The 18,376-nt window shown below is 34.6% G+C and overlaps 1 protein-coding gene across 1 annotated transcript in view; it reads right to left on the bottom strand.

The window, feature by feature from the left end:
- Window positions 1–11,542: 11,542 nt before the first annotated feature.
- The window catches only part of LOC135215628 (uncharacterized), a gene marked incomplete in the record, with an annotated part of 827,040 nt that continues 820,206 nt past the window's right edge, over window positions 11,543–18,376 (bottom strand). The window contains 2 exon segments of the mRNA XM_064250543.1: window positions 11,543–15,723; window positions 17,389–17,558. Coding sequence (XP_064106613.1) covers window positions 13,654–15,723; window positions 17,389–17,558 — 2,240 coding nt within the window.

The raw sequence follows: 18,376 nt of genomic DNA, 5'->3' as shown, positions 1-18,376 counted from the left end.
GACGGGCCTAGACATCAAATGCACGGTTGATGTGAATCTACTATAGCTCATACTCGAAATACACTTTCATTTCCGTTTCACTAAGATCCAGGCATAAAACACCGTGAAAGAGATCTTGTTGGAAATTCAATGTCACTTTTTCATGATGCATCATCTTCGTTCTGCCCGATGTTAGTTTCGACAGGAATTAAACTTTCCTCTCTCGCTGCGGGTGAACATCACAAAAGTTAAATCCTGAAAGTGGACTGAAGGCTTCTTTCCCTGTTTCCAGCGTCCTGTCACATGTTACTGTTTGGTCTGCTACCAGCCCATTTGAGATGTTAACTAACTGTCCAGATAACTGACGAAATGGACTGTGTTCTTTTAGCCTGTTAATAAACATGCTATGATCATCAGTATATCTTGGTACTCGAGATATTCCAGATTGTGTTTTCAGCAGGATATTTTTACACTGACTCAAGTAAAGTCTGATAAAAAAGCCTCAGAATTCTCAGAACCAATTGAAGCTGATGGCACCCAACTCTGTACAGGTGAAAATGAGTAAATTCACCAATTTGAAGTTACGCATCAAGATCTGCAAGGTAACCAACCACCTTTTGCAAATCTTTGAAAATCAACAGCTGCCATTTTAATATGTAAATCCTCCATCAAATGTAAATAAAGATGAGCACATTTAGCCCAGTGTAGTAAATGTCCGGCACTGTGAAAATAGGGCATCACCTTTTTGTCTACTGCAATATTCAATTTCCAATTACCAGTTCGTTCTGTTTTAATAAAATTCAGAATAAGCAAAACTTTTTGAAAATATTGAAGCCATAATTATTCAGAGCAATAATAATAATAATAATAATAATAATAATAATAATAATAATAATAATAATAATAATAATAATAATAATAATAATTTTTTGGGTCTATCACAGTCCTCCAATTCGACTATTTGGTATTTATAGTGTGGGGTTCCGGGTTGCATCCTGCTATCTTAGGAGTCCATCACTTTCCTTACTGTGCGCGCTGTTTCTAGGAGCACACGCTTCTGCATGAGTCCTGGAGTTATTTCAATCCTCTAGTGTTTCTAGATTTCTTTTCAGCGATCTTGGGACCGTGCCTAATGTTCCTATGATTACGGGTACAATTTCCACTGGCATATCCCATATCCTTCTTATTTCTATTTTCAGGTCTTGATACTTATCCATTTTTTCGTTTCTTTCTCTTCAATTCTGGTGTCCTATGGTATTGCGATATCAATGAATGATACTTTCTTCTTGATTTTGTCAATCAACGTCACGTCTGGTCTATTTGCACGTATCACCCTATCTGTTCAGATACCATAGTCTCAGATGATCTTTGCCTGATCGTTTTCTATCACTCCTCCAGGTTGGTGCTTGTACCACTTATTACTGTAAGGTAGCTGGTGTTTCTTGCACAGGGTCCAGTGGAGGGCTTTTGCCACTGAATAATGCCTCTTTTTGTACTGGTTATTATTATTAATATTATTATTATTTCGTAAGTCGATATATCACCTTTTACAAAATAATGCATTTTTCATAAACTTCAAACTGCTTTCAAATACGTAAATATGTTATAATTGAATATGCAAGTTCTTTAATTGAACATATCTCTATTATTTTCCATTCTACCAGAAAGAAATTTTCTACCAGTCATTTTTGTGTTTTGAAAAGGAATAATTTATAACTCCTGAAAAATTTCCATATCTGCAACGGTTTACTAGTTAATGCAGAAAAGAAGAATTTCGTCCGCCATTTTCCAAGATGGCCGCCGTGGCACAGCCTGTATCGATGAAGACTTTTTTTATGCTCCTTCAAATTTGTTTGATCGATTGATGTATTTTTGCCCAAATTTCCTCGACTATCTGGCTGGCTCCGCGCAGAAAGAAAGAGTCCTTGGCCTATGCGAAGAATCTCTTGCATTTTTGAGGAAATCTTGAAAGAAATAAAATTTTTTAGATTTTGTAAATATTACATCATTGGAAATGAAATTGATCGAAATTTTGCTGTGCTAATGCTTTATATTTTTTTCGTTGATTTTTGGTAAATATTTATTTTTTGCGTCAAAATATAAAAAGAAATTATTTCAGCTGACTTCAACTTTTCATTATGATACTAATTTCTAGCGCATCATTTAAAATTAACTGTTCTGAGATTTCAGTTATTTTTGGTTTTAAAATTAGGGTAGTTCCTTATTGCATATCTCTTATTACCAACGAATGCATTGTTTAATAAAAAAAAAAGATCGTTTTTATGATAACTTTCATGTTACGGATGCCACTGAAGGAAGAATTTGATCTTCCTACTCGATTAAGATATGAAGAATTCTTCCACAGAGAGGCCGACATAAGGCAGGGACCCCGTAGGGTTGGTGGTGCCGCCAGTGCATCTCATGTGGTGCACTGTAGGTATTTAATAAGGTTCTTTGCAACGTGCCTTCGGCCACTAGCTGCAGCACCTTTCGTTCCTTTTAGTGTACCTCCTTTCATATTCTCTCTCTTCCATCTTAATATCAACCCTCCCCTAACAATTGATTCATAGTGCAACTGCGAGGTTTTCCTCCTATTACGCCTTTCAAACCTTGTACTGTCAATTTCCGTTTCAAAGCTGAATGACCTACTAGGTCCCAATGTTTGGCCTTTGGCCTGAATTCTGTATTCAGTTCAATTCAGTTCAAAAGGCAGGGGAAGACTGGGCGTTGGAGGGGGGGGGGGGGGGGCAGCTGCTGATTAGGGGGGCAGCTGCTGATTAGGGGGGCCCAAAAGCTCGTTTTCCACATAGCAAAAATATGATTCCTCTTTTCTAAAATCATCGCGAAATGTTTCCCCGTCACACCTCTCTTATTGTTCCATTATAAGCCATTTAGCCTAGCACCTTTTGCTTAAGTTTTTAATTCTGTTACAGCCTATCATCCGTCGACTATGTGGAAAGGTATTGTTATTAAGTGGTATTATTGAGCATATTGCGCACATTATTTGTAGCTCAATTTTTCGTGAGTGGTAACTTGTCTAGACGGAAATATTTAAAGGTAAAAATGTTGATTTTATCGGCTTCAAGCTATAAATAAAATGAATTATCGTGATAAATGAAACTTTTCAATGCATGAATATGGTGTACAAATTCAGCGAAAATAACGGAACTTTGATTTGCATTGTAAAGGCTGACGTATATAGCAATACATATTACATCATTGGAAATGAAATTGATCGAAATTTTGCTGTGCTAAAGCTTTATATTTTTCGTTGATTTTTGGTAAATATTTATTTTTTGCGTCAAAATATAAAAAGAAATCATTTCAGCTGACTTCAACTTTTCATTCTTACTTTTTTTTGAAAGTGATAATTTGCCACATTTGAATTTAGAAATGGCGTTAAAATGAATATCATATCGGGACAACCAGCATTATCAAGGCACCAAAGAAATATGGCGATAAGCAAGTTCGACTGGGTGAGTTGTGGGGAATGTTTTAATTGCGTATTAGGTGGCATAAGCCTTATTAAGCTCTGTATCATTTGGAAGGCAAAATATGGTATTTTGCATGATGAAAAATAATAATTCGAATATTATATATAATATACATACCTCATTGTCAGTCATTATTTTTACGGGTTATTAAAGATATTTCTTTTTTTTATATGAATGATGAAAGTTCAGGTAAGCATTTGGTTTTTCTTAGATTTTAATGCCAATTAATATATGGGACTTGGTGGGATGGTATTCTCCCTAGGTATGATTAGTCTTCAAATACTATTCAGCTTCACCTTGATTATTTCAATAGCCAACCTTTGATTTCCCTTGGATTTTGATGAAATGGTTTGTACGTACCCCGGCGATAGGTGATTATTTGTCTAGATTTTTCTTGTTTTTCACTTTGTCTAGATTTTTCTTGTTTTTCACTTTGTCTAGATTTTTCTTGTTTTTCACTTTGTCTAGATTTTTCTTGTTTTTCACTTTGTCTAGATTCTTCTGGTTTTTCACTTTGTCTAGATTCTTCTGGTTTTTCACTTTGTCTAGATTCTTCTGGTTTTTCACTTTGTCTAGATTCTTCTGGTTTTTCACTTTGACCAGTTTCCAGTTCACGGGTCAGTTTCAGACCTAAACCAAATATTGAATTCAGCCCTGAAGGATGGAGTATATTTTGAAGATATAGATGGCAACGTTTATTCAGTTTAGATTTGAAGGATGTAACAAACAAAGAATTCATAATGAACTGAGACAGTGAAATAATTCGTCCTTCAAAAGGTGCGGTTTTACATTATGTAATGTCTGTCTGTGCAGGATAGCTAAACGTACGTTCTCAATAATAGAAGTGATTAAAATCTAGTTATTCTTATACCCCTATTTTAAAATTCTTCTTCCCCTTTTCGTTATTTTTGGGGAAACTTGCAGTGCGTTTACTTTTCTAAGATCGCTGTGGTGTGGCTTATCCAGATATCATACGTTGCTAATTTTCATGTTATGGTATTCATATTATTATCATGGAGTCTATTGAAATAGTTTTCATTTCTTGAAATGTAGTTCTTTGTTTCCATCAGATATTTTCAATATATGCTATTTCGTATATTTTTCGTTAAAACCTCAATTTCATCAACGAAAATGAAGATATGGCATATTTTTTCCTGGCGATGCCAGATCTGAGTTTAGGGGACCTATGATTTTTAGGAGGATTTAAAAGGTCATGGTCAATATCATTAAAGGATACTCGCTCTCGATGACCCACTGTGATAAGTATGAATGGACAGCCCAAGTGACTATCGCAATCGCCTTCACCCACCACCTGAGACCAAGGAAATATTCTATAATTTCCTGAAATACTTAATTTTATAAAAGCATCATGAAAGTCCCGTAACTGATGTTTCGAAGGCTATCCAGAGAACATCTGAAGTAACAGAAGTGTTAGAATTGACTATTCGTAGACTTAACAAGGAAGCAAGAGAGACGGAAGATATATATAATGGAATCTCCAGTATTTCAAAAAAGAAAAGAGAAAGTGAGTCCTGTGACTGACTTGGATGATTTTGATAAAAATGTTTTGCAAAGAAGGAATGAGTGATTGTCTTTTCTAAGGGCATAATAATTGATCTATTGACTTATGAAATTATGTCTCAAGTCCAAACACCGGAGCCAACAGGCCATTCAGTGCATCTATAATTATAGAAAGAGAAAGCATTTAATGGGACTGACATACCCGTAGATATGACAACTCTGCCTTTTCTACCTGGCCCCTTCAGAGCGATCTTAGAAAAGTAAACGCACTATAGTCGTTTGGGATCTTTATGGTTGCTGATCGTTATCCCTGAATTGATTTGACCTTGACCCATTTCTCATTTAAAGGCTACAATCAGAAACTATTTTAGTTATTTAACTACTGTCGTCACTAGTCTAGAATATGTGTCAGGAACTTGCGCAATCACTATTAACATGCTACACTTTATATGGAAGGTATATATTTATAATTTTAAATAATTTTTCTTGTCTTCCTTCTCCCATTTTTCTTTATCATATTTTGATAAAACATTGCAGACGGGTGCCTTGAGGGTTGATGATTATGCCGATGATTATGTCTCTTTGCATATTGGACCTTGACATATTTCATTTTGTAGGTTACGGGTCGACTTAAAGGCAAATTTCGGTGCTTTTTTCATTTTTCTAGAGGATCAGTATGATTTTTTTTTTTGTCAAAGCTGAGAACAAGGAGATTTGTCTGAAGAATGGGAACTTCTGGTCAGTGAATTCATTACTTTGTCCAAAACCTATACAGTATTTTCGCAGCCACTTATATATGTTTTGGTATCATTATTTCAAAAATTTTTTTTTTATTAAAATCTGACTTAAAAATCTTTTAGTTAGTAAAATTTTAAATACTATAAAATCCTAACTTTGTAATATTACAGTAAATCAAGTTTCCATTATTTGTTCTCAAATTATTCTTCTCGTATGTCTATGTATCTAGCTCGCTATAAAAAAAATCCGAGAGAGAGAGAGAGAGAGAGAGAGAGAGAGAGAGAGAGAGAGAGAGAGAGACTCACAAAACGGTTATTTAAACGGCAGCACAACGCGATTAAAAGTATAAAAAGTCCAAGGAGTGTTGAAACCTTTTTATAACTTGCAAAAAACGCACGCGCAAGAGAGAGAGAGAGAGAGAGAAGGAAGAGAGAGAGAGAGAAGAGAGTGATATATGCATGCATAATTTTAGGTTATATATTTTATATATATATATAGAGAAAAAGGTCCAGGAGTGTTGAAAGCCTTTTTATAACCTTGCAAAAAACGCCGCACCAATGCGCATAGGGAGAGAGAGAGAGAGAGAAGAGCGAGAGAGAGAGAGAGAGAGAGTGTATAATTCTATGCAATAATTTTTAGGTATATATATATAATTATATCTATATATATATTATATATACATATATATACTGAATAAACTTGAAGTTAATGTAATTATCATTCCTTCTCAGCGCACGCTTACTTTTTGCCTTTCGACCAACCACCCAACAATTGAACTGGCTTCAGCGTCACCACAAACAGTAGCATGTAGCTTACATGACAACTTTACTATCCAACACCATGAAAGGTTGTAGTAATGTTGGGCAGCCTGTGTGACGTACATCTCGCCGCGTTTTCCAGTTAACAAATCTGGTTTTAAGCTGATCTTTGTACATCTGCATCTTATAGCTATTAGCTATTAGATGCATATTTATTTTTCCGTCGGCTTTCAACAGGGTAAAAAGTCCAAGCTGGTTCCTTTACTATAAATGTGACTGACGTGATTGTGACATCACATTTTTTAAATCTTGTGCATATGATTTTTTACCCCCTTTACGCAACCACTTTCGCACACACTCAAAAAGAACGTGTCTTAAGAAAATATGAAGACAAGCACAAACATCTCTCTCCCATCAAGGAAAAGCATTGTAACAGGTGAAAGTGCAATAAAAGACAATCCAGTGGGTGCATTTTGATTTATTAGGAAATGGTCCCACTTAAAATACGAGTACACAAAGATATGAAGAGTATCACATTGAGTTGTATTTTTTCTTTAAAATCTAAGAAAATGTACATTTACAACCATACAAAGAAGCCGAGGTGTACATTCTTATACAATTACATAAAAAAAGAAGCAATTACAGGAATTTATACGTAACCCATACGCGTCTGAGTAGCTGTTCAGCTGATACAGGCATTCCAGTTACTGTAGAGTTTCATAGTGGTCTGTAAAGTTATCGGTAAAGCTTCTGGGAAAATGATTAGGGAAACATCTCAAATACCGATGAAGTTACTACCAAGTTTTATTTTTTTTTTTCTCCACATGTTATCAAAACAAGAAAAAGGTCAAGTAATGAGAGAATATAGATTCAAAAACTTCATCAGTATGAAATGGAAAAGTAGGATAAAGCCAAGGATATTAATTTTCATAGTGTTATTATGTAGCATCTGTATGCTCATGTGCGAGATAATTTCTCGCGTAACGGTACTCCTCCATAAGAACTATATTACCAAAGATATATACTCATAAAATATGAACGAGTTAGTCTTCCATATTTACTTATACCAGAGTAGTCGCTTCTCATCAAAGTTTGTACTTAACTTCACAAATGGGGCAGAAAGTGGTCATCTGTTGCCGTCGTCGAAAGTCTCTGGAGAAAGAAGACTTGTCCGGAAAATCGATGACTAGAGATTTTGGACATCATTTTGACAAAACCCTTGGAATTTTTTATTTTGTTCCGGTTTACGCGATAGTTAAAAAGACGAGTCATTAACCATTGAGAGCTTTGTGTGTCTATCCAACACCATGAAAAGTTGCGCTAATGTAGGCAGCCTTTGTGGAGTACCTACATCTCGCAGCGCGTGTCATTCACACTAGTGAACTTCCGTCAGACAGAAAGCGGTTGTTATTCATTTAATACATAATCGCAGCGGTATTGAAAATATATTAATTAAAAAAATCTTACAACAAATACTACAGATTTGAAGAGTCTTAACGAGATATGTAAAAGGATGCCATTTACAATAAAAAAATTATGATAAAACACACACATTATATATATATTATATATATATATATATATATATATATATATATATATATATATATATATATATATATATATATATATAGATATTATATATATATATATATATATATCTATATATAATAATACTATATATATATATATATATATATATATATATAATATATATATATATATATATAGTATGCGAGCGCATATACATGCTCAAATCTACACAACGTTTTCCACCAAATTCACTTGGGAAGTACAGGCTAAGAGACTTTCTTACGATCTACTTCTTTTATTTGTCGGATGTTGTCAGAGAGAGAGAGAGAGAGAGAGATACTGTCACTATGGCGATCCTCCCGAGATCGCCATATGACTTTCATTTTGATAAATAGACGGAATCTGTATTCTTTCACAGATATATAAGAACAGGACTTGAATGGCTATGTGAGATGTACACTGTGTATCATGTGATCATTTGTTATTTACAGTTTTTTTTCGTTATTTATGCCTAATGCGAACACAGAAACATGATGCGCACACAGAACAAATATATACTCACAATATATATGTGATATATAATATAAATAGATATATATATATATATATATATATATATATCATATATATATATATATAATATACAATATTAGCATAGAATTATATATAGTATATATATATATATATATGATATATATGATATGATATATAGATATATGTATATATATATATATATGTATATAATGTATATATGTATATATATATATATATATATATATATTATATAGATATATATATATATACACACACACACACACACATATATATAGATATATATATATATATATATATATATATATATATATATATATATATACATATATATAATGATATATATTATATACGTATATATATATATATACGTATATATATATATACATATATATTTATATATATATATAGTATATATATATATATATATATATATATATATATATATATATTAAACTTTGAAACGCTGTTAAAACTAAGTAAATGACATTTTTATATAACTTAAAAATTCAGCTAAACATATATTAATCAATGTAAGAAGCCCAAGAAGAATTGGCCAAACTAAATTAGATTCAAATAAAACATCGAAATCCGACAACGGCCTAAAATTTACTTCCTTGAAACGCAAATAAATCATATTTAAATGACATTCCTGTAAAATTTGAATCAGTGTTATATCAAACATATCAATTGAGACTTGCTAGATATTTCTCCAAGGATATATTGATGTCCAAAACCTCTTGTTCATCTTTAGATTAAATACCGTGAAATACAGGGACCAACCGGCATCATGTACGTAGACTATAAATGCATGAACAGAAGACAATCGTTTCCCGTTTCCAAACACCATCTTGAGTAGAGTTCATCAATGTCAGATATAAAATAACACCTTACTTGTACTTTGTACATTTAAATGCAATGATAAAAATATGATCAGAACTTGCTGTAGCACCTTGTTTTTTCAAACTACACGATGCCAATACTCACTCACTGGGATTTTGTCATTTGACCAGTTCAATCAGATCTCGCTATCACTATACTTTGTTTTTTTTTCATCTGTCCATCCGCCTATGGTGGTCGCGCATGGCAACACTGTTTTTTTCCATCACTCCGTCCGCCTATGGTTGTCGCGCATGGCAACACTGGTAAATAAAAGGATATCTGGGTGTACATTTGCAACTGAAAAGTGTTTTAATAATTTACTGTATGCGAATTACACCGTTAATATTCGAAATAGAATATTGTTATTATAGTTGAGTAAGCTGAATGTAACTATCTAAAGCCCTGGGACGCAGTGTTACCATACGGAAACACCAAAGGCGGATGGACAGATGGAAAAATCAGAGTATAGTCCTTGAAAGCCAGTCATATACATTGAAAATAATACTACAGTCAATATGAAATGATACTACCAAGACTAAAGAACATCAGGGAAAGATTAATATAATAAAAAAATAAAAAATTGGTTAACTGTTGGCACACAACGGAGGGAGGGCCTTCCCCAACCCCTCCCCCATCACTACTACTAATTTCCTCAGAATAAATGGCATGCCTGTAACTGCCTTTTGTGTAAATGTTTGTGTATATATGCATGTATATATTTATGTTTAGATTTGTGTTCTTGATTATTTATTTATATATATAATGTATATATATAGTATATATCTGTATCTTTTTATATGTATGTATATATATTTATGTATAAACCCAATATCATATTATGCATATACATATATGTGTATATATTATCTATATAATTAATATAGATATTATAGTAATTTTATTAGATATTATATAATAATATATATATATATATATATATATATATACATATATATATATATATAACATACCTATAATGTAATATATATATGTATATATATAAATAATGTAAATATATATACATTATATATATATATATACATATAATATATCCAAAAGTGTGTGTGTAAATAATTGCATGTGTGAATTATGTAAGCTCAGTGTCCTCTCCTCATCAGGTTACACAGAAACACTTGATTGAAAATGCAATAAAGATGACGGCATCTACAGAGCGGGAGCGTCCTAAAATACACACAAGAAATGACGTCTATCAGATGGCAACGTATTTATGTATATAAAAAGTGTATCTTCCCCCACAATAGTATTCGTAGTTACTTACAACAATTCTACGACAAACTCTCGCAAAAGAAGAAGCGGAGAAAGAAGGAATGAGGCGAAGAATGGGAGAAAGAGTGCTTTTTTAAAAAGAAAACAAGTGAAAGCGTACGCCCAAAAATCTTATGAAGAAGGAAGAGAGGCGATACATCTCCTCTAAAAAGAAGGATAAATACAAGAAATCTAAGAATATATAATGAGAAGTAGAGCGGCAAGTAAAAATTAACTCACGCAAAGAACTAAGGAACAAAGTGAAGGATCGGAAAAAGAATGGTAAGTGTAAGAAGTTACTAAAACCATAAGAACCAGCAGATGTGGCAGAAATTATTAGGAAGTAAAAGATAGCACAGATAATTGAAAGAATATTTCAATAGTACAAAGCGTTGGATAAGAGAGGGAAGTAAAACAATTGACTGAAATAAAGATGGAAAAAATATAATGAAAAAGAACATATCATGATAGGTCACGAGAGTCATTTAGAAATAATAATTATCATTGTCTAATTCAATGAATTTCCTAATCGTTCGTGCAAACTAAGCAATTATATCTACTGAAGAAAACACATTTATTCTTTTTTGAGGTGCTTATTCAAAGGACTGGGAGATGTGTCATTCCATGACCTGATTTAATTATTACATTCATCCTGTTTCATTCTAGTTCGTATTCAAAACAGCGAGAGTGAGGTAATATATAAATATATATATATATATATATATATATTATATATATATATTATATATATACATATATATACTCTTTATGAGAGGAGAGATGAGAGGAGAGAGACGAGAGAGAGAGAGAGACGAGAGAGAGAAAATCTTACAATTTCCATTCATTTCCTCTTAAACATAGCAGGTGATTTCTTACATACTCGTTACTAATCTAGTAGACATTTTAAGGCAAAACTAAATCAGATAACAACGCACCAAATGTTCTTTATGTGGTTTAATTGTAATTAACCCTTTGAGTTCTTCTATAAGAATCGTTTCTAAGAAATGCTAGGAAATCATGGTTGGTCAACAAGTAAGATAACTGATAAACATTTTGGCTATCATGCTTAAGAAATAAGTATGGTCAAACTTCGTTCTCTCACATTCACGCTAAAAAGAGAAAAATCGGGCTGCATGCTTTTCGCAAAACGCCTATGAAAATCTGCAATAAAAAGTGATTACAATAAGCATTTAAAAACCGATTTCAAGAGCAGAATCTTAAAATGGATTACAATAAGCATTTACAAAAATCTTAACATAGTAGGGTTGCCAGTTCATGGCAATTCGTACTGACCGTAAATACTGAAGAATTTCCATATGCAAGGGTATAAAAATGTTAAGGACATTTCAGTGGTATACATATAAAAAAACAACTAATGCGACTGGAAAGCTTCCAAAACATTGAAAAATCATTAAAATTATCCTGGTAACATTTTTATCTAGAAGATCAATGAAATGAAATACTGACACTGTATCAGTGGCTCTGACAAAAATGTGCGTTTAATCATGATATCAATTTGGAAATGCCGCATTGTCTTTACGGACAAGAATAAATTTTTTCCCACAAGCAGAAAAAGCAACACTGCTGTATGTCCTTTCATTCCTGTATTCTCAAAGAACAACTTGCTTGAAGAATGCTATCAACACTTAACTTTAATCGTAATGAAGTAATACATTGGCACAGTTAATTAATCGAAGGAATTTTCCTCTGGTAAGGAATTCTGTCATGGCGATATTCGGATTCAACTTTGCAGTCTTCCATATGCGCGTCTCATTCATACTACGTAATACTGATTATTGGTAGAATTTGCCAAAAAAACTCTCTTGCTTCAGAGTTTGTTTTATCTAAAATAAAGCTATTCACTTCAGAACATTATATACATTAGCACAAAACATGACCCTTTTGGCTTTTGATTTATATATACACATATATACACATACATATATATGCACATATAAATACACACACGCAATTAGTAGGCGTGCATATATCCATATAAATATACGCTATATATGAACAGAATACATATACATGTATACACACATATGTATATTATATATATATAAACAAAGTATAGATACATACATACGTGCATACAGTATATATATGTACGTATATGAACACAGGTACATACATGGGTACATATACTTGCTGTATGTATGCATGCATACATGTACACCCATCTTATAAATAACACAACAAAAGTGTAATAAGACCTTGATGATGAATATTACCTGGAGCACAACTAGGTAAAGATATAAAATATTTACATTATGATTCTTAACAATCATTTTATATAAATAGGATACATAGTATCATTGATATCTTACTATGATAATATCTATAAATGCACATAAGAAATTCTAACCTACAATAAGTGCCATAAACGACTGACATTATGTAGATATTTCTTAGTTGTTTCTGTTATATTGATATGTAGTTTTAATAAAGAGGGAAATATATTTACTACTTTTAAGTGGGAATTCAAATCTCTATATTTTTGGAAAATGAGTTTTCCCTTCGTGATGTTAAGCATCGTTAACTTTCGTAACATACATAGAGATATATCTATAGAATAACAGTTTCCTACTGGCAATGAAGTCAGTGCATGACTGCTACCATTTCTTTAAAAATTATTATAAAAAATTAACATATTCAGTATTTACAGTGTGCAGTTAGACTGCAGTATAGAATCCAAAAATTCAATTCAAATGATATTAGTTATAATACCTAATTATAAAAAGATAGAAGTTTTCAGCATCAAATGCCATGGATACAAAATTACAAAAATTAGCAGTGAAGAATAACTCACTTTTTTTTAACGTGCGATATAGGTCCCCAATAATAAAAAAATAAGATTCGTTAAATGGGATTCATCTTCAGTTTACCCTATGGCTAAACACAGAATATAAATGATGTCTCAACGCATTTTATAATTTCTTCGATTTGGTGGAAGTGACATCGAATTTTATCCCTCGAGTCCTAAAGAATTCCTCCAGAGGGGTTGTACTTTCATCTGTGTCATCATCAGTCTCTGCCCTTACTCGTCTTATGTCAGCCGACCTAAAGCCACCGCCACCCACTTTCACCTCACAGCTTTGCCCAGCCGAGCACTGGTGTTGCTGGGGGAAGGTGCACAGAGAGCACTCTGGGGTTACAGTGGACGACACTGGGGAAGGGGGCTGGGTACTACAGCACATTTTAAGCCTGTCGTTCTGGGGAACACTTGAGGTCTCTGCAAAATTTGCTCCACACAAATTGCAATCAGAGCAACTTTGCATGGGATGGTCTATGATAATTGTAGTATCCTGACAGCACCTATATGCCTGAGGATTATGGTTACTATCGTTTTGGGAGATGGCTGGATTGATCTTGAGATGTGAGGCGGATCCTGAGCAGTGCTGCTCAGCAACTGTCTTGTCGTCCATGGAGTTTGAGCGAGAGAGCACTGTAGGAGAGTTTCTATAATTTTCCGGTGGTGAAATGGTAAAGCTTTTGAGCGACACAGGACTGAGGTCGTCCGATGTTTTGGAGTCTTGATGCACCGCCTTCACTGAAGGAACAAGAGAACTGCACTGAGTACTTGGGCCAAGAGGAGCACATCTTTGATTAACTGTACTTTGTAAAATGTCTAATATAACGAGCTCCCTCTCACTAGCATACTTTCTGCTGTGATCTGTCTCTGTGTTAGTGCGAGAGTCTTTAAGGTAATTTAATTCTGTATCAGAAGAGGCTGCTGGATTATCAAAGCCTAAGTTTTCTGCTGTACACGATAACAGTTTGTGATTCCGTCCAAGTTTTGGTCTCCAGTTAATAGAGTGTCCACTTTTGTCTAAACTTGTCGCACCTGAGTCTTTATTGTCATCACTCCCTAACCGTATGATTATTGTCTTTAGTTCGCAATTATCTGACATGTCTGCATCACTCTCAGCACTCAAGGCTTCTTCAAGTATCCTGAATCTGCCCTTTTCAGGTTTTGAAGTGTCAGTGAAGGCCATGTTTTGGTAAGCTAGGTTAGTTATGACAGTATGGCAGTTAGATTCGGCACCGTCCTCTGAGGAAACTGGGGATAACACTCTTTCCTCACTACAGTTTCTGCTTTCAGGTAGTTCTGAATCGAAGGAAACGCGATTGTCCTTATCCACTGATGTCAAACTGCCTGACTTCAGGATCCCCCTGATGTCAGACACTTTTGCAGACACCCCAACTTTTCTTCTACGGCCATTACTATCTGGGGAACCACTACAACGATCTTTGCTAGTTGCAAGAAAATTTTCATTTTCACCATTGGGAATCCAACCATGGCTTCTTTGTAAACAGTCTTTAGTACTGATATTTTCTACGGACAAAACACCACTTGAATTAAGAATGATGCCATTATCACAGCTAACGGATCGTTGCTTCTTCCATGTGGGGTCACAGGGCATAGCAGAACCATACCCAATGAAGTTAACCATTTGGTTGTTACCTCCTTGTGGGACTGGGTGTTCTAATGGAGTCGGAAGGCTTCCGTTTATCAGCTTTTCAGTATTTTCCATAACTTTATGAACACTTTCTTTGTTACTAAGAGCTGCACAGTGGTTTCCAACGATCTCAGTTGTGTCGCATTTCGATCTATCAATAAATACTTTACAGTCACCCGTCTTTTGTCCCACACTGTCTTCACTCACAACACACGGATTACACACGCCATTTTTCACATCGACCGGAGCGCCTTGGTCAACAATTGGCACACATTCAGTCTCGCTCTTCTTCGCGATTTCTTCTTCCTTACCTTTGGGAGTCTCTTCTTCTTCCCCTCCTCCTCCTTCCCCTTCCCCTTTATCACTTTTACTACCATCTTTTACCGACTCACTGACTTTGCCTTCTTTGGTCCCATTTTCTGCCTCGTTGGGCTCTTCTTCCTTGATGTCTTCCCTGATTATGGTTGTGGTTGGTCGGCCGCCGGTGGCGCTCTTCTCGCTGTCATTTCTGTTCATTGCATTGCGGGCAGCATCAGCCTAAGTTAGTAAAAAGCCAATTAGATAGCTGATAAAAAAACATCTAGATTCATCGATCTTAATAATTAGTCAAAGAGCTAGTCTACATGAATTTCAATGATCACCTTGAAGCAGTTTAGTACAAATACTACTCTTGTTAACTTACAGTAAAAGCTGTGATTTAGTCTATCTTCTTCTATAAAGTGTGTACATGCACTTAAAATGACGAATATTTAGCAACACAACAATAACCGGCAGTTATAACTAACTATACTACTGAAGGAATCAATAATTTATTGACATTCAAATCTTGTGCTTTCATTCTTCTGTTGAAATCAAAGTAAAGCAGAGAGAGACGTTTATGTTGCTTAGGATAACAACTTCCAGTGGAAGTCACTCGAAGTAGCTGTTCACTTTGCATGCACTGACTTAGAAGTTTTGCAAACGCCCGTAACACTTGTGTATTGCTCTTTTTATTCACTGATTCTAGGAAGAGTCCCAGATCTCTCGAAGCAGCAGGTGGCACTATGGTGGATACTAAACCCTGCAAGCGTACTGAGGTGAATGAATTATGCAATATCACACTGAAAGACTTGCCGAGGAAGTTTATGCTTGTGTCAGAGATGAAGGCAAAGAGGGATAAAGAACAAAAGAAAACGAGTGACATCTTGTGGGACAGTAGTGGATGACGGTTATCCAAAGATTCATATTCAGATTACCAATAGTACTAAACAAAACAGACAGAAGAGACGCCCCGTAAATTTTAATAGAATTTCTATGACATGAATACGACAAGAGATAAGGACATTGATATTTTTTCATTAAAACAATTCAACTTCCGTCCACTCTTTTTGGTCTCTACATTACTTTTAAGGATATAAAACACTTTCAGAAGATGTCAACTTTAGTGAGACTGAAGTTAAATGAATTTCTTATGACCCTTTTCCTAAATATGCTGTGGAAACACATTTGTAGCACCAACGATAATCGGCACAGGATCAGACGAAAAAAGTTCCCCCGACGTTAATCAGCGAAGTTTTTCTGTTTTGACAGGACTTTACTTTCCTCCTACAAACAATTGACAAATGAAATGTATAGTTTAAAAAGTAGGCTAATGACATAACTTGAGATTCATTACATCCAAGTGAAAAATACAGAAGAGTATAGAGGGGTCAGCTATTAATATATTAGTTTTACAGACACCAACGGCTGTAGCTACTTTAACAAATTTTGCGAATATAGTGTCACAGCCTCCGACGATAGTGCTCACAGAAGCAACTTTAGCAACTATCATACAGACCGTCTTGGTTATAGCAGAAGGAGGTAAATCATTTTACGAAATATTAGAGCGAGTAAATCAGAAAAAAAGACATAAAACGAAAAACAAATCAAGAACTGTTTTGAATGCTGCCTCTTTCTTGACCACAAGGGAAGAAAATTTATTCCGTCTCGAACCATTGCTGTGGCTGGTGAACCTGTGAGACAAAACCAGACAAAAGGTAAGGCCAACTGAAACAAGCAAATCTCATATCTCGAAAGTTTTCTTCACAACCCTGCACAAATGGCTTTCAGTCCTTGAAAGGAACAACCACTCAACTAAAAAATTGAAAAAAAAAAGAAAGTCAAGAAAGGGATATGGAATAAAAATGAACTACGAATGTTCAAAATTCAGCGGCTAGGTCTAACCTGCGATGACATCCAACTGTGAGTGAGGGTGAAGAATTCTCGCCCTTGGTCGATGTCCAGCTCCTTCTCTCGGACTGCTCTCGCCACCCGCCTTCGGAGTCTAGGTATCAGAGGGTCTAATAAGTCGTCTGTGGTCTGTGAACTTCTTTCCTCTCTGCTCCAATACCCGTCTGTTGGTGGAATAATGGCAATCGATTGTTAAGATCAGTTGTCGAAATGGCTTCGTAAGCAGCCGCTGTTAACGGAACCATCATAGGAATGCTAACAATCATTCAGAGCTAAGTTTGAATGTTTTATTTCATTACCTTTTCCTTTGTGTACTTATTTTGCCTTAGAAGGTAAAAAGCACGAGCAGACGGTGAAGTACTAAATCAGATATTATATCCATATTGCCGCCAATTCATTTAGGTGACGCAAAAATACAAACGAAGAATAAATAGTACTAAACAATTAATCTGGGACTTGAAATCTGGGATTTAGTTATTCATTTCTTTTTCTAAAACAGTTGATTATTTCTGTTCATAAAAATCCCTTGCCCCTTTTCTTATCTATGAAAATATCTTGCCCATTTTCTTATCCAAACTCTAGACAGTTTTGAAAATATCTTTTTTATGAGTGTGTCGATAGGAATGTACAGACACACCAAGTCACAAGAATCGAACACAACCGCGCGCTCTCTTAGAGCCTACACGCTGCGGGATGTTGAAATTCACCTACAGGATGACTGGATTGAAAAAGACAGAGAGAGAGAGAGGGCGCGAGCGCGATTGTGCGTATCTGCAAACGATTCTTGGCCAATAGAAGCGATTAAAGCACTAAAAAATCTCAACAATTCTCCACGTGTACATTTCTAATGAGACTTCATCTCATAACGTTTTCTGAGAAGTCAAAATGTTTACCTGATTTCATCGACGAAAGTTTTTGGATAGATCAAGAAAATCCGTGGGCTACCTTAGTTATGAGAGAAAATTTAGATTTTTTATGAAAT

The sequence above is a fragment of the Macrobrachium nipponense genome, chromosome 5 (assembly GCF_015104395.2).
Source record: "Macrobrachium nipponense isolate FS-2020 chromosome 5, ASM1510439v2, whole genome shotgun sequence".
NCBI lineage: Eukaryota > Metazoa > Arthropoda > Malacostraca > Decapoda > Palaemonidae > Macrobrachium > Macrobrachium nipponense.
Note: the sequence above shows the minus strand (reverse complement) of the source record. Positions and strands in the feature narration are given on the sequence as shown.